This window comes from Marmota monax, unplaced genomic scaffold (assembly GCF_021218885.2).
Source record: "Marmota monax isolate L192 unplaced genomic scaffold, Marmota_monax_Labrador192_F-V1.1 WCK01_AAM20220418_F8-fsc00107, whole genome shotgun sequence".
Taxonomy (NCBI): Eukaryota; Metazoa; Chordata; class Mammalia; order Rodentia; family Sciuridae; genus Marmota; species Marmota monax.
In genome coordinates, this window is record NW_026693761.1 from 1,552,992 (window position 1) to 1,574,737 (window position 21,746).

At 36.7% G+C, this 21,746-nt stretch overlaps 1 protein-coding gene and 1 long non-coding RNA gene across 3 annotated transcripts in view; one reads left to right on the plus strand and one right to left on the minus strand.

Annotated features, from left to right (window-relative positions):
- Npsr1 (neuropeptide S receptor 1) overlaps positions 1–21,746 on the plus strand; it is a 188,123-nt gene that overhangs the window by 31,706 nt on the left and 134,671 nt on the right. For both annotated transcript variants that reach the window (XM_046460636.2, XM_046460637.2), the window contains exon 2: positions 4,826–4,958. In XM_046460636.2, coding sequence (XP_046316592.1) covers positions 4,826–4,958 — 133 coding nt within the window. The remainder of the gene's footprint in view (positions 1–4,825; positions 4,959–21,746) is intronic.
- The window catches only part of LOC124103967 (uncharacterized), a 69,776-nt gene continuing 57,639 nt past the window's right edge, over positions 9,610–21,746 (minus strand). The window contains exons 2-3 of the long non-coding RNA XR_006855340.2: positions 19,870–19,945; positions 9,610–9,769 (exon numbers count right to left, since the gene is read on the minus strand). This is a non-coding gene — a long non-coding RNA (uncharacterized LOC124103967). The remainder of the gene's footprint in view (positions 9,770–19,869; positions 19,946–21,746) is intronic.

Sequence of the window (21,746 nt, forward strand, 5' to 3'; positions counted from 1 at the left end):
TTTGACCCAGTTATCCATCTCCTTGGTTTATAACCAAAAGACTTAAAAACAGCATACTATAGGGACACAGCCACATTGATGTTTATAGCAGCACAATTCACAATAGCTAAACTGTGGAGCCAAACTAGATGCCCTTCAGTGGATGAATGGGTTAAAAGAAAAGTAATGGTACATATTCTGACAAGTTTTTTTATTATTATTATGATCCTTCATAAAATGAATGCACTACCTTCCACAAATCCAAATGTCACAGCAAGTATGACACTCTTCTTTGACGTTCCCAGCTCCCAGCCTACTGTCTCATCACTGGGTGCTGTCTCTTAGCTCCTATGGGTTGTTGCTCCAAGTAGACCAGCTGCATAGATCTAAACTCTTGAATTTCCTCTTTCATTTTACAACACTGACCCTTGGGCCCCTTTCAGCTTTTAAAGATTCGAGTTTTGCCCTGATGCCTTCCTCAGTCCAAGTGCCCAGAATGAGGAAGTAGGATTTCAGTCTTCCTTTGTCAGGATTGGAAAATCAATCATTCTTATCAGTTCCCGATTCCCAGGGGACAGTCCTAGCCCTCAAGTTTGTAACAGACTGAAGCACAGTTGCACTTTCCCAGTTATTGGCACAGGGGTGAGAATGGAGCTTTGCCTCCCACATAATTTTAGGCCTGGTCACCTCTGTTCACCTTGTCCTCAGGTAACCCATCACCCTGCATCACTAAACATGTTTCAACTTCATGCAACTGCAAGGTGTGCAGAGCCTTGTGGATTCAGTTTTTCTTTTCACATAAGTAAAGAATGGCAGTGTAGGAGATTGCACCTCTTCTCCAGCCAGCTAGAATGTGCTCAATCACTTCCTGGGGCTCTCAGCAGGGCCAAAGACACATGTGCTGTTCCCATGCGAGACAGCCATCTTGAGACTGGGAGAAGTGAGAGTCGTGGACATTGGTGAACCACTAGAGTCATGAGCCTTCTCCTCTTTTCTATGGTTGAAATGCCTATGTTCAAAGTTCAATGAGTGAAATAGTTGGGGCATCTCCAGGGTCCTCATATCCTATGATGAACTCTAAATACCCTAGATCTTTTAAAGCTGAAAGAGAATACTTCATGGTGAGGGATTTCTGTAGACCGGGATATAGTATCTGAAGCCCATACACTGGTACACAAAAAATAAGAGACTATATAATTTACCATCAAAACCAAGGCCACTTTGGGGAAGTTAAATGTCAGTTGAAAAAATTACTTTGGGATAAGACAGTAAAACTAGGTCTGTCCTAGGAAAACCAGGTTGCATCATTACCCTAGCAATGGACCATACTTCGAGAAACACATTCCAAAGGTTTCCAACATGCACAGCTCCTCACAGCCATGCTCACAAGTCACAGACAGAAACATTTCTGAGAGATATGGAGCTTCCAGAAAACCTAGAATGTTAAGATGCCATGGGGAACAGAGGGAAATACAGAAGAGCTTGTCCCTGGAGAACTGGCCCAACACTGTCACAGCACTTCCTGGGGCCATTCAGCACTGCAGCTTGCTTCATAGACTGAGCAAGAGTATTTGGTGGGTCCTCTGTCAGACCTTCCCTGCTATACCACCTGCTCATTAGGCCACTTCAGATTTTTCTGAAGTATAGATACCCCCAGGACACTATCGTTACCCTTGACAACACACTATATTAAGGCTATATCAGGGATATGCACACTTTATCTACCACCCTGGTCCTCAACAGCAACATCTGTCTAGATCATGGAATCAGTGAGACTTTCTGCTAATGGGAACTTCCAACCATCTGCCTTCTTATACTGTTATCCATGTTACTATATAGTGTTTTTAAAGGCCAATCATCCAAATAAAGTTGTTGGGGTATCTCCAGGGTTCTCATATCCTATGATGAACTCTAAATACTCTAGATCTTTCAAATCTGAAAGAGAATACTTCATGGTGAGGGATTTCTTTCTTATGTCCCACTAGTTGAACAGAATGTGCTAGTAAGATATATCAAGGTCCTCTCCTGTTCTATCTGCTTCTGGCAACATAGTTAGTTGTCTAGTCATCTCAAAAGCATTTTTTTTCTCTTTCAAAAAAAAGCATTTCTTCATTGAAGCCAGGACAGTTCTTATCATAATAATTAGTTTCCATTCCTGAGGCTTTCTCAATACCCATGTGAGGACTGTTAGAGCAAATGAATCACCCTGAAGAAGATAACCCATCTGCTGAACCAAGAACCAGAGAGCAAGTATGTAGCTTGGGCCCATGCAAAAGAGCTGCCCTCCAAGTGGGAAATGACAGAAACATTCTCTACGTAAGGTATCTGCCCCCTGTGCCCTCCAAAGTAGCACAGATCTTCAACCCTGTGGTCTTCCCATGCCAGTTCTACATCACCATTCTACAACTACCACAATGCCTTCCTCCCTAACTTCCATAATACTGTACTCCCAAGGATCTGACTTCTGTCCTAGGCTCAGGAACCCAACTGAAAACCTGGGATGGAGAGTCAAATTATCAACTTGTTAAGTGAGGTACTCATGGAGATGCTCTCTAGCTTCAGCCTGGAATTCTGGCAAGGATAGAAACTGGAGGGTTAATTCCAAGAAAATTTCCCTTTCTCTGAAACCTGGTAGAAAAAGTTTACATTCCAACTTGGCATCCAAAGGGAATCACAGTTCTTCTGTGTTTAGGAGTTGGGGCCTAAGAGAATCGAACAAACTCCCTTCATTACCTAAGCCTGTAAACTTGCCCAGTCCTTCAACATATTTTGTTTTCCTAGACTTAATCCATTTCTTGGATCAAAGTATTTTGTTACATTATATAAAATATCACTTTTATTTGGCTATCCCTCCAACTGACTAAGAAAGAAAGTTTGAACAATATGGAGACTTTCTTAATTTCAAAGGACTGGGGAAAAATGTACACTGTATTCAAAATTATTTTTACTTTTTGGGAATGGGGAGCTATGTAGCAAGGAGAAAGGAAGATTTGGTTCTATCTCCATTGTTTTAGTTTCTTAAAGGAGAATTCATTCTTATATGTCATTATATAATTTTAAAATTAATTTAATATAGTAAACAGAAAAAAGTGCAGCCGTGACATTAGGTACTCAGGGAGCATATCAGTCAGTGTTCTCCAGAATTATATACATACATATGTAAGATGGTCCCTAATTTAATGATGATGGAACTCATGATATTTTTTGGCTTTACAATGATGCAAAAGATATATGTATTCAGTAGGAATGGTACTTGAATTTTGATTTTGAGCTTTTCTTGGACTAGCAGTATGTAGTATGATACACTCTTGTGATGCTGAGAATGGAAATTTTGTGCCACAGCTCCCAGTCAGCCATGTAATCAGGAGAGTGAGTAACTGATATTCTACAGTGTACAGTATTGCCACAGCATTCATAACTTGCATGAGATAGTCATTGCTCTATTGTAAAATAGATTTTGTGTTAGATAATAGATAGATTGTCCTACTGTGGGTTAATCTAAGTGCTCTTAGCACATTTAAGGTTGGCTAGGCTAAATTAGGATGTTCAGTAGGTTAGATGTATTACATACACTTATAACTTATGAAATTTTCAATTTAGAATGTGCCCGCTAGGATGTCACCCCACTGTAAGCCAACTCACCGGCTAAGGTCCACCCACATTAGTGAGGGTCATCTGCTTCACTCTGTGTCAAGTAATATCAGATGTTAATTACATCTATAAAAGATCCTTATCACAACACTTAAACTAGGGTTTGACCAAACATCTGAACACCCACAGCCTAATCAGGTTGATACATAAAATTTAACAACCACAGGGAATTTCTTCTGGCTCTTCTTATCTTCTCCTCCAAACAGAAGCTCTGTGGCTTCAGTCTCAGATCTGTGCATTCTTACAAGGACCCTGCCCAGACCTTTTGAGCTGATGTCTCTGTTGGGCCATTTGGTTTTGAGTTCAAGTTTCTCCAGCATCCCTGCAGCCACACACTCTTCCCATGAGCTTGTTCTGCATCCTGAGTCTAGCTCATTCTGGTGCCTTGGCCTCTATTCATTCTGGGCCACAGACATCACACCAATAACAAGACCCATTTGAAGAATCATGGGAGGCTTTTTATGAAGTATTGGCATTATAAATGAAAGGTATTCATGCTTTTTGTTATTGTTTTACTAATCACACATATTTCAGCAGAACTTTAATATTACAGTCTTATGAAATTCTGCCAAAGGATAGAAAAGAGAACCCATAATCATTCTACCCCAAAATAACCACTCTTAACATTTTAGTATACTTCAGCCTTTTTCCTATGTGTATAATTTTGTAGAGTTGTAATCATACCCAATATATAATTTTATCATGTTTTCCCACTTACCATTATACTATAAGTATTTTTAATCTAGTCATAGAGTCTTCAAGGTTGTCACTGTTAATCATTACACAATAGTTCACTGAATTGAAATGCTTGATTCACTTAACTATCTTGTTATCTATACAATTTCCAATTTCTTCTTATAATAAGTATGCACAACAATCTTCGTGATTCAGTGTTCTTTTTCACACCTTGAACTTTCTCATGGAGTTAAAATTACTTGGCCAAAGAATAAAACTTCTGTTGTTTGTTTTAGTCTCTTGCTATACATTTCTAAAAATATTTTAAGGCACATTAATTTACTGTGCTGCTGATGTAAATGTGGACCATGTTGTCATTATTCTCTTGAGATTCAAACTTCCACATGTGAGGATAAGGGACCAGAAGGAACACATCCAGCACCAATGCCTGCACTGTACATTCAGAAAAGTAGCCTGGTCCTTACAGTACAGCTGTTCTGTGTTTCTCTGCTCCTTACAGACTGAGCAGTTGATAACCCTGTGGGTCCTCTTTGTATTCACCATTGTTGGAAATGCAGTCGTGCTGTTCTCCACATGGAGGAGGAAGAGGAAGTCCAGAATGACCTTCTTTGTGACTCATCTGGCCATCACAGGTAAGCAACTGTTTCAGTGGGAGAGGAAGAAGTTGTGTGCACAATCCCTATGGCTCCTGCTTTTGATTATTCTACCCATAGAAATGCAGTGCTAGCAGTCAAAAGGTATCAGTAAACTCAGGAGCAATTTCTATAAAACTGATGTTTGAATATTTCCTTTAACAAATTTAACACATTTATATGCCAGTGAAATATAAAAATAAGTTCTTATATTCAGAATTGGAAATACCATTGTTAATATCACCAAAGGGTTCTATAGGGTTTTCTTATACATAGCAGTCTCCCTAGTTCACTAAGATAATATCGCCATGTCATCCCATATTGGGAACTTAAGTAATACATCCTAAGAAATGAACCAGAAAGATCTCTATTCAATAATAAAAAGAGAAGTGTCAGGTACTTTGCAGACTAAATCCTGTGGTACTGCTTTCAAAGTGCAAGTGAAGGTATAGCACCTCTGCTGGAGGGGTATGAGGAAGCAAGATGATATCCAGGATCTGAATGTTTACATGTAAACTTTGGGAATGGCCTACTTGGTAGATGTGCAAGCACAGCACTTCTGGAAGGGAAATGGCAAAATATCAAGAAAGAAGGTGATCTATGAAGGGAAGACCCCAATAGGAAGGTTTAGAGGCCAGATTGGTAGAGCTCATGTTCAAAAAGAAAAGGAAAATACAACCAGGAAGAGAGTAGCATTCCATAAAGCCAGAGAAGAGAGTGGGCAAATGAGACTCACAGAGGTTCCAGGCTAAGCCTGGCTGGAGTCCTGAGCTCTGGGAGCAGAGCAGATAGCTGTCATATTACTTTAATTTGGATCAGTCTATAATGGAATCTCAGTGGCATATAAATGTGTTAAATTGCAAACAAATTTTTAAGTCTTAAGTGTAAACAAGGATTGATGTTAGATGACTTTCAAAAGGATCTATTTAGTACAGTTCAACCTGTGCTGTCATCCTAGCTGCAGTACCGGCAAAGGAGTTCTTGGAATTTAGCCTTGAGCCAAAATATGAAAAATATGACATTAACCTATAGGAGAACCTTAGTTATGCCTCATTCCCAACCTGGATCCCCCTTTCTTTGCCTATGTATTGTAGCAAGATTCTGAGGAAAGTTGACACAATCTGAGCTACTTGAGCTATGAGAAAGACACCATTAAAAAGTATAAAGAAGGGCTGGAGTTGTGGCTCAGTGGTACAACGCTTGCCTAGCAGGTGTAAGGCACTGGATTCGATCCTCAGCACCACATAAAAATAAATAAACAAAATAAAGGTATTGTGTCCATCTACAACTAAAAAAGAAAAAAAAAACATTTAAAAAGTATAAAGAATATAAGAACCACCTAAGCCCAAAAGGTGGGACACGTGATGGGGGAAATCTCCTTCAGTCATTCCTATAAACATGAGTCCCATTATTCACTCTCACAGCTGTAGAGGAGTAGAGAGTGGTAATCGTCATCCAGTAAATCCTAGGATTCAAAATACCTGATTGAGAGCATCACAACTTGTTTCATCACATTTCTCTGATTACAGGGCTGTAACCCATATTCTCTGAAACTATGTATTCTCTAAGAGTGTAAAACTTAGAGGTGGCAAGGATATCAACTTGGAATTTAAAGTCTTGCCACAAATAACAGATCAATCATGGAAATTTCACCATTATTACCAAAGAGAAAAGATGCATGTTCTTTTCTAATTCATAGTCTGTTGAAACCAGGTTTGATTTCTCATGAATGTTCTAGACAGTTAACACTTTCTGGAGAAACTCAAGATGTCAGGTGAGGAGCAATTCAAGCAAAGAATAATTCTCAAAAACACAGCACTGCTAATGGTCTAAGATGAAGGCTCAGAGAGTCTGTGATTAAACTGCTTATATGAGATATGAAAATATCATCCCTGCCCATCTCTCCATGATTTCAGATCCTTGGGGTAGGAGTGATGGTACATCTCTGAGGCCAGAGTATGTTTGTAAAAGTTACTTAGGTATCAACTGAGAGACCCCATTCATTGAGATTTATATTTTGATTTGATTTGAATCCCCTACCATAAGTCAATGTTATGCCCAAAGTTTCTGTAAATTTTCTGAACCCTATATTTGTATCACTTTTGGTTCTTGCTTCCTACTCAACTATTAATCTCTCATGTCACCAGCATCTTGTGTTATTTAACTTGGGTTTGTTGCTGCTGTTCCATGCTGTCCCTGTCAAGGCACTCAGCCCCTTTTTACTTTACTTTTTAAAATCATCCACAGAAATAGGCCTTACTATGCTTAAAAGGCTTTACTGAACACTTCACGCAATATAAGGATATCATATCAATGAAAAGTAAATTATCTTAGAATATTTTGTGTTTTTAAAACTTTCAGCTGCCACTAGACATTTCTCAATGTTACCTTGCTCTATCTAGCCTTGTGTTTTATCTTCATTTTTTTACTTTTTTTCACTTTTGAATGTCTATTATCGAATGCCAAGAGCTTTGATTTTTCTATTCTGTTTTTATTCCTATCAAACCATCACATATTTTCCAAAGAAAATAGCAAACTTTTTAAACTAAACAAGTAATTTCCTAAAAAAAGAAAGAAAGGAAAAAAGTACCATAGAACCAGTGACAATGATAAACAGACAAGCAAAAACACATATTCATATTTCTATTTACATGTCATAACATGTAAATAAACTGGTTTGAATTGTAGAAAACTGCATGATAAGTAATGTTAGCTCAATAACATGCCTTCAGCTTTCAAAAATTTTGAGGTGGTTCATTTTAGACAAACTCTGCTGCCTACAGTATTAGAAAATCTGAACAAATTTTAAAAATTATTAGAGGGCATCATGTGACTACCAAAATAGCTAAGACTTGAATGACCAAGATAACCTTATAAAAGAGAATGCCAAGGTTAAATACATTACTTGATACCACTACTCCCATCTACGAATCAATTTAAAAGCAGAAACAGAATCTTGAAAAGCGGAATAGAGTCTTTAGTAGTCTTATTGGACTTATAGGACAAAAATTTCTCTGCCCAGGCATAGCAGGTTTTTTAATACCAGTATCTCTGATGGGGCTACTGACATACTACAACTTATAAGAGTGAACTGAAAATAGACCAGCCCTCACAAAGACTAAAAGAAACCTCCAACACTAAATGGAATCAGATGATCTATGTGCTACCTCTATATGTACCTAAGCTATCTTTCAGAACAAAAGTAAATCCACTTTAGAGTATGGATTTTATTTATAATATTATCAAAAAATGTTAAATTAACTATACTTTTTCATTTACAGTTTTTCATTTCATAAAAGTAATCAGGAATGCAAAAGTCAAGAATTGACCAAAGGCAAGGAGAAAAGTAGACAAGGAAAATGGTGGCACAAGAGATCTAGCAATTGGAATTAACAGTTATAAAATTTATAACTATTGCTAATCTGTTCAAGAAACTGAAAGACTGAAAGTCCTAGAAAGAAATAACAGGAAACTTAAAAAATGAAAATTTTAACATAATTAAAACTAAGACTACAATAGTAGAGTTTGGCAGTAAATTAAATATAGCTGAAGAGAAATTATTGAACTGGAGAATAGATCAGAAGGAAATAATCAGATTGAAGCATGGAAAAATGAAGGATGGAAACTACAGAAAAAAAGTAAACAGCATATGGGCACAGTGAAAAAACTCTCGGAAAGAGATAAGATAGAATAGATGGAAATAATAGTTGAAGGTATGATGGCTGGTAATTTACCCAAACTCCTGAAAGACATTAAACCATGGATTCAAAGTACCACAAAGTGGTGCATATTTTTTTTAAAAAAAAGTCAAACAGAGAATTAGAACATAGGAAAATTATTAGATTATGTAAAACCTCCAAAATCTTGAATTTAAGTAAATAAAAACTATTAACTGAATTCACTTATATTTTATTTTTAAAGGTTTGCTCATATTTTAAGGATACATCCTAAACTATGTATAGATAAACTAAAAATATGTCTTTTATTTACTTCAAAACAATTTGAGGGCAATGGTGGGCAGTGATACAGATTTTCCGAAATTGAAAATTGTTGAAGCTTGATGATAAGTTCATGGGTTCTTATACTATTCTCTCTAATTTTCATGTTTGAACTCTTCTTGACAAAACTTAAAACAAAAATAAAAAATATACATGACAATAATGAACAAAATAAAATAAACAAAATAAAGAGATTTAGAGAGTTAAAGACTTTAAAGTCCTTGAATTTTTTGTATGTAGTAACAGTACTAACTTATATTAGATTTTAATGTAAAGAAGGTATGTTGACTCTCCAGGGTTATCTACCCAAGTTATGAAAAATAAGTTCCTGGACAAAAGAGAGACACAATGGAATATTTTAAATATGCCAAAATTTATATAGGATATATGTGTTATTATAATTAATCTATAGGAAGTTAAGAAGGGAAAGAAAAGTTAGAATTATTAGGACAGAATCAATACGATATAACTTTAAATGACAAATATATTGGCAGTTGTGTATGGACTAAATATTTCAATTAAAATAACAAGATTATTGTACTAGATTTAAAAGTTTAATCCATTCATAAAAGATGTATATCTTAAATATGATGTACAGAAAAGTTAAAATAAAAGTAAGATGATAAGGTCTTAGCTTTCTACTGCTGTGACAACATAGCTGAGATAATCAATTTATAAGAATAAAAATTTTATTTTGGCTCACAGGTTTCAGAGATTTTAGTTCATAGTTGCTTGGTCTGAGTGCCTTTGTGTCTGTGGCAAGGCAGTGCATCATGGCAGGAATACATGGCAGAGGAAAATACCTCATGGCAACTAGGAAACAAAGAGAGAAAGAAGAAAGATGCAGGGTTCCAATATCCTCCTTTCACTAGGCCTTACCTCCTAAAGGGACCAAAACTTGCTGATAGCATCAAAGGCTGGGGGGAAGAAAATCCTTCAATAAATATTGCTACGTGATTAGAGGTGCCACAGGGAGTTCCCACTGAGCAAGGCCATGGGTACCTCCAAGCCTTCAAACTGTAGAGAAATATCATCCTGGGAGAGCTTCAGGCATGAGACTCTGACCTGTGATGGCTGCTATATAGCTCTCCAACCCATGGGAACAGGGCTTCCCAAGACTTTGGGGGCCCAAACCCCCAGTGTGCCCAGGAGGCACATGAAGTGAAATAATTTGGGATTTTGGATTTACTCATAGCCTGTTAATCCTTTTTTATTGCCTATTTGTTCCTTTTGGAATAGGATTGTCTGTTCTATGACTTCTTCATCATGTATTTTGCAAAGCACACAACATATTTTAATTTCTCAGGCTCACAGCTAGAGGAAACTTTAATTGGGACGAATTATGCCTTAGTCTCACCTATACCTCATTTAGACGAGGCTCTCGACATTGGACTTTGACTTGATGCTGAAGTTTGGGGATTATTGGGATAATAATCATTTTCATTTGAAAAGGACAACCAATTTTGTGGGACTGGAGGAGTGTATCATTTGAATATGTCCCCCAAAGATCATGTGTTGGAATCCTCAATGAAATAGTATTGAGAGGTGTGACCTTTCAGAAGTGATTATATCAAGAGGGCAAAACTCTTACAAATGGATTAATTCTATTATTGCTAGAGTGGATTTCTTAAGGAGAAGCTAGGTTCCTTTTCTCTCTCTCTCACCCAAGTTATAATGCAGCAAAAAGGCCCTCATCAAATGTTCTCACTTTGATTTTAGACTTCCCAGCCACGAGAACTGTCAAGAAATAAATTTCTATTCATTATAAGTTATCTAGTCTCAAATATTTTGTAATATGAGCACAAAACAGGCTAAGATAATAAAATAAGGGGGAAAATCTAAAAGAAAGCCAATACAACCATGTACCTCTATCAGAAATTCATATCTTCACGGTGTTTTCTTGGGATCACGTGTAGCCTTAACTTTGCCTTAGAATTTGTTAGGGGGGGAACACAAATGAAGATGATAAAACTTCTAATGTCAATAAGGTTCTATTTATTGACCTTGCTTAGAGTTGCATGGGTGTGTTCCCTGGGAATAATTCATGGAACTATACACTTATGATAGTGTGTACTTTTCTCTATGTAGTCTATTTACAAAAAAAAAAAAAATCACACCAATACAGAGTAGGGGATGCAATTTCAAATGCCTTCAAGGAAGGAATCAAGCAAGTAATGTAAGTGTGTGAGTCAGGGGAAAGAGACAGAGAAAATGGAAATCAAGCTGACTGAAGAATGAACACCCTGCCTAAGGCATTCAAATTCAACTTTTGTCAAAAGCTGTGCTGATCAAAAATATTATACATGCTGGTCAGATTTGGCCTAAGGGTCACTTGTTTATAACTACTAGTATATAACATTAAAAAATAAAAAAATTGAAAAGCTTGTGCAATTATAAAATTCTAGCAAACTGATAAAGTATTAATTCCACCTGCAATCTTTGAGGTGAAATATTAAACTTTTGGGGATGGGTCTGGGAGGAATAAGGGCAGGGAGATGGGAAGTTTAACATTTCCAGTGGTTTAGACTAATCACATGCTGGAAGAAGTTTTAAAATCCATTCTCTTTATTGAAGATGTATGTGAGGACTGTATTCTCCAGTTTTGTTGTTATTGTTGTTGGTGGTGGTGGTGGTGATGGTGGTGATGGTGTTGCAATATTTATTTGAGAAATCTGAGCCATTAGGACCAGAAATATAACTTAGCAGTATAGTACTTGCCCAATACATATGAGACCCTGAGCTTGATTCTCAGCACTACAAAAAAAGAAAGAAATCAGAACCATCATATCCCTCATGACTGTGACAATGGGAATGAAAAATATAAAGGAAATGTTCCTAATGACATCCAGTCCAACATACACGACCTAAAGTCTTTCTTATTATCAAATGACCATCCAGACCAAAGAGGAAGTCAAGATCAGCATGTACTTATATCTGCTTATCTGGAATTTTTTCAGAAGACTACATATTGGGTGTCACTATATAAAGATGCCCAAAAAAGTGACAAGATATTTGCTCTATAAGGATGATGTTCAAACAAAGCCTACTGGCCTCAGGTCAGTAGGATGAGTTGTTTTCCCCTAAAGATGCTCCTAAAACAATTAAAGATGGCAGATTATAGGCACCTAGAACTCACCTGCTTACTCATGAGATAAAATAAAAACAACTGGAGACCTACTGAGGAAGGTGACTATGGGAAAATGCTGGAGTTCAATAATAGATAGAGATTTGTAGAAACCCCCAAAATGTTGTATAGTGGAACAGGGTGAAATGGAGCCCTCCACTCCAATCACCTGGCATCACAGCAGAGGTCATAGGTAGAAGTGAGAGAGTGGGAGTCCCAGTGAGTACCAGAAACACAGGAATCAGCACCTTGCTGAAACACACTCTAAATAGACAACAGACTTGGAAACTGCATAGCAAACTGAATCTGGAGATGTTCTATAAACTTGCCAATTATTTTTTCATGGTACTGAAAGAAAGAGCCATCTCAGTTAGGTCTTTCTGAGTTGATTATTCTAGGAGTCAAAGTTCCTTGCATTTTTATATCTCCAGGCCCTTGAGGCAATATTGTTAGACTTAGATCAGTGGTCAATGGCCTTGGGAGTTAGTTTGGCTCACTGGGGGATCCCCTGACACAAACCCACTGAGATTTCTATGCAGGGGAGGGGAACTGGGCTTGAACACATATGGGAACATAGGACACTTCCCCTTCAAACAGCAGCAGGTTGGGAAACTGGCTGCGGGAGTACAGGGTAATGACCGGTCAGGTCTGATTTTAGGAAGAGCTAAGTCTAGGAAGACCTTAATGATGGGCCATGGAATGTGCAGCCCACCACGACCCTTCCCCTGGCACAAATAATTGAGTCCAAAATTCCTTCCTGTACTCATAACATACAGCACAAAGGCACCAAGTCCCTGACACACTGCAGTGGTAATGTCTGCCTTGCTTTAGGAGTGGGCAGCCCAAATAACTCTAGAGTAAATTTTTGCCTAGGGAGCTCTGAGTTCTGCCCTAGTTCATTTTGGCATTCAGGACATCTGAGAGATATTTCAACTGGCTCTGACCACAAACCACTCCCCTGGTCACCTGATGGGCACAACAAAGGAAAATGTTGATGGTGAAAGATCCCTGGTATTTGCTATAACCAAGGGTGCACAAACTAAGAAGACATAGAAAGAAGCTCTGATTGGCATAGGTTGTTGTAAACACCCACACTTGACTGCACAATTAAGCACATCAACAGAGAAGAAATTTTTACTCTTTATTAATACTCTTTGCTATTGCTCTTATTTATTAGAATATAATTTTTTCTCTATTTTCTTCTAATTTTAATATTTAATTTTTCTCTTCCCTTGTTTTTTTTCTTTTATATTTATTCACATTTTAGTTCTCTCCTACTTCTCCTTTTTTAATTTTTAAAATTTTCTTCTTTTTTGAATTGATTTTCCCCCTTTCTTTTATATTTTTAGATTTATAAATTATTTTTATTTTTGCTATTTTTTTAACTTTTTAGTTAATTCTGTACCACTTTTGACTCTTTCATCTGTGTCACTGATATTGTAGTTGTTTTTTGTACTTGGTTTTACTTTATTTCTTTATCTGGTTTGTTTCATTGTTGCTGTTTGGTTTTCTCTTTCTATGTGATGCTGGAGATTGAGCTAGTCACTTTGAGCATGTTTGGTGGGTGGTCTTCAACTGAGATACACTCCCGTCCCATTTCTAAGAAGCTAAATGCTATTCCAGACATGAGCTAACTCTGCTTGAGCCTTGGCAGATAGTTCAATTTAAAGAACAGTGTAAATAAAAGCTCTCAACCATTAACTAGACCCCAAGGAGGCATGGATAGAGGGATCCTGACATTTTGCCCCTAAACATTCACCCAATAATCCTGCATATTCTATCTATGAGGGTCCTCAGTATAGGTTATTCCCATTTCAGAGTAGGAAGTACAGATAAAACTGAAGGGGTATCCACAAAGGGTACACCCCATATATCCTGCTGACTACAACACACCTATCTGAATTACATGAGGGACCCCAATCTTGCAAGAGCTACAGAGGAATTAGGTCCCTCAAGCTCTCACACATTATGCATTCTGTCAAGTACCTCTATTTACACCAAAGAGGCCATAGAGAAACAACATTCTGAAATTCAATTGGAATTAACCTCAACAGTATACAACAACCCATTATCTCAGGGAACATTATTGAGAGAAGGCTGTTTACAAAGAAGGCCCTCATGTAAAAGTGGAAGAAATAGCAATCTCAACAGATGCATAAATCGCTACATAGAAACAAAAAATATGAAAAAATAAAATCAATATGATACATCCTAAAGCCCATAAATCTATTGACTGATTCCAAATATACATAAAGGTATAAAATGTCTGACAAAGAACCCAAAAGGATGATTTTTAAAACCTTGATGAATTCCAAGAACATACAAATAAACAGCTGAGTGAATTAAGGAAGACAATACAGCATATGAATGAGCAATTCAATTGGAAAAGAACCAAAATTATTGGAAATGGAAAGTTAATGAGTCAGATACAAAATCTGTCAAAAATCTCACCAATAGACTAAGCATAAGAAATATATCAAGGCTTAAAGACAATTATCATATTGTCTTCAGTAAGATAGATAATGAATAATTGATAGATAGGGATGGATAAGTCATTACCCTGTACTCCTACAGCCAATTTCCCAATAAGATAGGGATGGATAATTGGTTGAGCAATTATCATATTTAAACATTAATAAAAAATAATAAAGAATGAACAGAACACACAAGATAACTGGGACACCACTGAAAGAACAATGTTATAGGCTGAGTAAAAAAACAGAAAACCTATTCAGCAAAAAACAAGCAAAAAAAAATTCCCAAATCTTGGCAAGACATGGGCATACAGGTACAAGAGTCATTTGGAAACCCAAATAGACATGACCTGAACAGAACCTATCCTTGATATATTAGAGTTAGATGGCAAGAAGTACAGAACAAAGAACATTAAAAGCATTAAACGAGTAGAGCAAGTAATGTTTAAAGATAAACCCACCAGAACAACAACAACATATTTCTTGGAGAAAATATTAAAGAATAAGAGAGAATGGAATGATTTATTTGGTGTCCTAAAAGAAAATAACTTTGAACCTAGATTATTTACACAGGTAAGTTGCCCTTCAGAATGGATGGAGAAATAAAGATCTTCCATAACAAGCATAAACTAAGAGATTTCATGACCGTTTAACCAGAATTACAGAGACTACTTAAAGGAATCCTATACCCAGAAGAGGATGAAAGATAAACACAGTCATGAAAGAAAAAAAAGAAATGTCACTAGAAGTATACAGAAACAAATGGGAATTACGAAAGAACCAAACAGCATTTATACAGAAAATCATCAAATATCTAAGATGAATAACAGACAAGAAACAAACAATGTTCAAAACAACCAGAGGGAAAACAACAAAATGATAGGAACAATTACATAGCTTTCAATCATACTTTAAATGTAAATGGCCTTAATCCTCCAATTAAAAAACTGGCTGGTTGAATTAAAAAACAAGACTCAGTTATATGTAAGAAATTTAGGACACTGGTGTAGACATACACAGATGTGAAAATGAAAGGATTAAAAATGATATTCCAAGCAAATGAAATACAAAAGCAAGCAGGAATAGCTATACTCATATCTTACAAAACAGACTTTAAGCTAAAATCAATTACAAGAGACAAAGAAGTCCACTACATATTGATGAAAGAAACAATTTATCAAGAAGTTATAATGAATATGAATACATACACATCAAAAGTTGGAGCCCCGATTTCATAAAACAAAACCTACTGGACATTCTTTTAGGGAGAAATAGGTCCCAATACAATAATGGTGGCTAACGTCAATGGACATCATTAACACAAAAATCAAGTATATCAGAGTTAAATTACAATATAGATTAAATGAACTTACCCAACAATTGCAAAATATTCCATACAATAGCTTCAGAAGACACATTGTTTTCATGTGCACATGGAATAGTTTCCAAAATCTATCATGTATTGGCTATAAAGCAAGTCTTAACAAATTCAAAACAATTAAAATATTTCTTGCATCTTATCAGAATGGAATGAAACTAGAAATCAACAATGACAGAGACTTTAGGAATTATAAAAACACAAGGAGATTGAACAACAAATTTTCAAAGGAACAGTGAGTCACTGAATATCAGGTTGGAAATTTAAAATTTTTAGACTCAATGTAAATGGAAACACAATATACCCAAATCTGTGGGATATAGAAAATGTAATACTAAAAGGAAAGCTTATAACTATGAGTTCCTAAATTTAAAAAAGTAGAAAGATCTCAAATAAATAACCTAATGATGCATCTCAAGATCCTTAAAAAAACAGAACTAAATCCAAAATCAGTAGAAGGGGAAAAAATCATAAAAATTGGGCAGAAATAAATGAAGACTGAAAGTAACAATGCAACGGATCAATGAAACAAATAGTTGGTTCTTTAGAAAGATAAAACAAAATTGTCAAACTCTTAACTAAACTAACCAAAAGAGAAAGAAGATGAAAAAACAAATAAATAAAATTATAGATAAAAATGGAGATATTACAACAGATAACACTGAAATTAATAGGATCATTAGGGAATATTTTGAAATACTAAATGCCAATAAACAGGAAAATCTAGAAGGAATAGACAAATTTTTAGACATAAGTACAAAAGTGAATCAAAAGAATACAAAAAACTATATGAATGAATGATATTCAATGAGAATAAAGCAGTAATAAAAGTCTCTAATAAATAAAAGTGCAGGATCAAATGGATTCACTACTGAATTTTACCAGAATTTTAAAAACCTAATACCAATGTTCCTCAAACTGTTTTATGTGAAGAAGAAGAAGAAGAAGAAGAAGAAGAAGAAGAAGGAGAAAGGAGGAGGAGGAGGAAGTCTTTTAAACTCATTCTACATAGTCAATATTACATTATTACCAAAATCTGATAAGAGTACAACAGAAAATCTGTAGCCAATTTCCTTGGTAACTATACATTTTTAAATCCTCAATAAAATTTTCACAAATTTCATTCAATGGCACTTTTAAAATTATCACTTTGTTTTCACTCCATGGATGCAAGTACAGTTCACCATATACAAATCAATAAGCATGATACAACATATAACTAAAATCAAGAATAAAAATCACATAATCATCATTTCAATCGATGCATAAAACACCTTTAATAAATTTCAGCATGGCTTCATGAAAAAAAAATATCCCTGAATAGATTAGGTACAGATGGATCATATAAAGGCTATATATGACAAACTCATAGTCAACATCATACTCCATGGGGAAAAACTGAAACATTTCCTCTAAGTCAGAAATGAGACAAGGGTGTCCATTCTCACCACTCTTATTTAATATATTTGAAATTTTAGCCAGAGAAATAAATAAAAGGAATATAAATTGGAAATGACACAGTCAAATTATCCCTGTTTACAAGTAATAGGATTCTATGTTAGAAAACCCTAAAGACTCCATCAAAAAACTCTAAGTTGATAAGAAATTAAGCAAAGTAGCAGGATACAAAATTAAGTAGCCTTTCTATGCACCAATAATGAACTCACTGAGAAATCAGGAAAGCAATACCATTCATTATAGCCTAAAAGAGATACCTAGGAGTAAACCCCACCATCGAGAGGAAAGACCTCTGTTGTTAGTTTTTTTGTTTGTTTGTTTACTGGAACAGATGCCAGGTAAGAACAAGTTAAAGGAAGAAAGATTTATTTTAGCTCATGGTTTCAGAGGATTCAGTCCATGGTCAGCTGGCCCCAACAGAAACAGGAAAGCTGCTCAGCAAATAACAGTTAGAAAGAAGAGACAGGAAGGGGTCAGGGAGAAGATAAAGTCTTACAGGACACACCCACCAAGGGACCTACTTTATCCAACTAGGTGTCAGTCCCTGTAGTTCTTTGTCATCAATGGATTAATTTACTGATGAGGTCACAGCTCTCATGATCCAAACACTTCCCTAAAGCCCCACCTCTGAATATTGAAGCATTGGTGACACATGAGATTTGGGGGGACATTTCAGAGCCAAACCATAATAACTTCTAGAATGAAAATTTAAAAACACTGAAGGAAGAAATTGAAGAAGATACTTTAAAAAAAAGAAAAAAGAAAAGATCTCCCATGTTTGGGAACATTAAAATTGCTTTAATACCCATACTACCAAAATTGACACACAGATTCAACACACTCCCAATCAAAATACTAATGCCATACTAATGTCATTCTTCACAGAACTAGAAAATCAACCTGAAATTCATATGGAAGCACAAAAGAGCTTAAATTGCCAAAACAATTCTAAGAAAAAGAACAACCCAGGAAGCATCACAATAACCAATTTTGAAATATGCTACCAAGCCATAATAACCAAAATGGCATGGCATTCTCATGAAAGTAGACACATAGACTATAAGAGAATAGAAGTCCCAGGAATATACCCGTGCATCTATACCAATTGATTCTTGACAGGCGAACCAACCTATAGGAGGAAAGACATGCTCCTCAACAAATGGTGCTGGGAATATATGATATCCACATGTGGAAGGTTGAAACTAGCCATCCCTTTCTCACTCTGTACAAAATTCAACTCAAAGGGGGATCAAAGACCTCAATATAATAACTGAAACTTCAAAAGTACTAGAAGAAAACACAGGGGAAACACTTTGAGAAGTGACACAAATGACAGTTACCTAAATAAGGCCCAATAGCTCTGGAAACAAAAGCCAGGGTTGATGAGTGGGATGACATCAAATTTAATGCCCCCCCGCCCTGCACTACAACAGAAATGCTCAACAGAGTGAAGAGAAAATCTACAAATGGGAGAAAATCTTTGCCAGTCATTCATCTGACAGGAGAATAACAACTGAATACAGAGGGCACTACAAAAAACAAAAGAACAAGTAACCAATCCAAAAGCAGGCAGATAATCTGAATGGACACTTCTCAGAAGAACTACAAAGGACCAATAGATATATAAAAATGCTCAATTGCCTTATACATCAGAGAAATGCACATCAAAACTACATTGAGATTCCACCTCATCCTAGTCATTGGGTGAGGTAGAATTATCATTGCCATTACCAGCAGCAGCAGTAGCAGCACGACATATTCCAGCAAGGATGTGGAGTAAAGGAGTCCTTACACACTCATTGTTAGAATGTAAATTAGTACAGCCTCTGTAGAAAATAGAATGGAAGTTCCTTAAAACACTAAAAGTGGAACTACAATATGATCCAGCTATAATACCCTTGGAGATATATATATATATATGAAGGAAACAAACTCAGCACCCTAGGGAAATACTCATGTTCACGTTTATTGTGGTACTATTAACAACAGCCAAGATATGGAATCAGCCTATGTGCCATCAACAGGTGAATGATAAGGAAAATATGGAATATGCACAATGGAGTATTTCTCAGTCATAAAGAATAAAATCACTTCTTTTGTAGGAAAATGGATAGAATTGTATGACATCATGACAAAAAATAAGCCAGACACACTAAGACAAGTATTACATGTTCTCATTCCTAAGTGGAAAATAATAATAGTCGTCATCATCATCATCATCATCTAGAACTAGAAAGTAGAGGAGGGACCATTAAAGAAGGAGAAAAGGAACTTGAGGGGGGAAGATGAAAGTGGAGAGAAAGAGAGGGTAGAAAGAAGGGTGGGCATTATTAAAGAACAATATATGCACATATACAAACATCAGAGCCCAACCCACCAATTGTGTAATTAATATGCATGAACAAGTATATTTTTAAAATCTTTTTTAAAAGATGTTGCTACTATTACTGGTATGTCCCTGCAACGTTAGTATACTCACCTAAATATAGCTGCCATCTTCCAGCTGATTTCTTCTCAACATCAAGTGGGAGGGAGTATTTTAGTCTGAGGAGTTTCTATAATAAAATAACATAGATTGTGTGGCTTAGGCAACAGAAATTATTTATTTATCACAGTCTTAAAGGCTGGAAGTCCAACATTAGGGTCATATTCAGATAAGGGCTCTCTTCCTGGCTTACAGGTGGCACCTTCCTGTGCCCTCAATGGCCTTTCCTCTATACCAGTACACAGAGAGATAAACAATGAGCTCTCTGCTACCTCTTTTTTAAGGAAAGGGTCCTACTTTTATAACTTTATTTAACCTTAACTTCTGCGATGATCATATATTCAAATACAGTCACATTGGGGATTAGGGCTTCAGCATATAGATTTGCGGTTGGGGGACTCAAACAATAAGTGGAAATAGCTAGGCGCATCAGAGGATTGCAAATAATTCAGATTGTTGGAGCAGAGATTGCAGGGACAGAGGCCCTAAAGGAAATGTAGTAGTAGCAAGAGCTGAGAGGTGGTGATAAATAGGAATTCCAGATGCCTTGCTAAGAAGTTCCAACTTTGAACTTTGGCTAGCCTTATCCAGGGCACTATTGCCTTCGGTGTTGGTTGCTGCAAAAGCCACCTAAGGTGCAGGAAGTGAGAAATTTATTAAATCCATGGCCAGGCTTTGCTGGAAACATGAGAACACAGAAAGCCAGGAAATCAACCTTGTTGTCAAGAGAGCAATACAAAGTTGGGCCACAGAGACCTTGGCTAAAGAATGTGATGGAAGCAGTGGAAGGCCAAGGAATGGAGGTCTCCACAAAATCGTAAGGTGTGAGTAGTGAGAACACCTGTACAATAGAGGCAAAAGGAAATAAGCTCAGGAAGCAAGACATTCTCAAATGCAAATATGATTTAAGTCAGAGTAGCTGTTGTCCTGGGTAGCTGAAGTGGGATGGCGGGGAAAGTCATTAACACGCGAGGCCACAGTAGTGGAAATTAAACTCTATGAAGTGCCTACTATGGAATGAGCTCTGTGCTGAATATTTTATATAGATTATCTCATTTAACCCTAACAATAGTCCCATGGTCTAGCATTGCCATAATCCACTTTTTATAGTCAACTAAATTAAGGCTCAAAGAGAACTCATCCTAGGTCATTCAGGAATGGTGGATCAGAGATTCAAACCCAGCCAGCCTTTCCTCCAGTCCTGAATTTTCCATTATTGTAGGATGCATCTCCCCAAGGGACCTAGGTGTGAGGTGGGTGGTCCATAGGCACACTGAACCACTGTGGGCTAATGGAAACCTGGTTAGGTGTTTCAAAACTGAGAGTCTGGTGCCAACCTACTTAATCAGTGGGTGAGAGTGAGCAAGCTAGGGTGTAAGATTAAGTAGGGGCAGGAGCAGAGAATAGCTAAATATAGTGCAAACTTCAAAGAACACTTGAAAGTGCTATGATTCAATAAAAGTATCTGTAGTTGAGCAGTTGGCTGGATTTCCAGCCCACACAGAGTGCCGGGATTGCTTACTAGTGAGCAACAGCAAATAGGGCAGAACACAAAGAAGTTCCCTGCCCCAGTTGTGAGGCTTCCCAAATCTGTTCTCATTTGCTGAAATGCCTGTCACTGGGGAACACTTCTTTGAAAAAACTGGGGAAAACACTCATCTTTTGTTCACCATTACCTCCCGGCATCAAGGAATTTCTGACAGCCCTGAAAAGAGATGGGTCACAGGGAGAGAGCATGGCAAGGTGATGTGTGTGTGTGTGTGGTGGGGGGGGATTCCACTCATTTATTAACATGTTGCCTTCAGGTTCCCAAATTTGCTCAGTCTAAACAGGTTTCCATTATTCCATGTGCCTGCAAATCACCTGTCTTC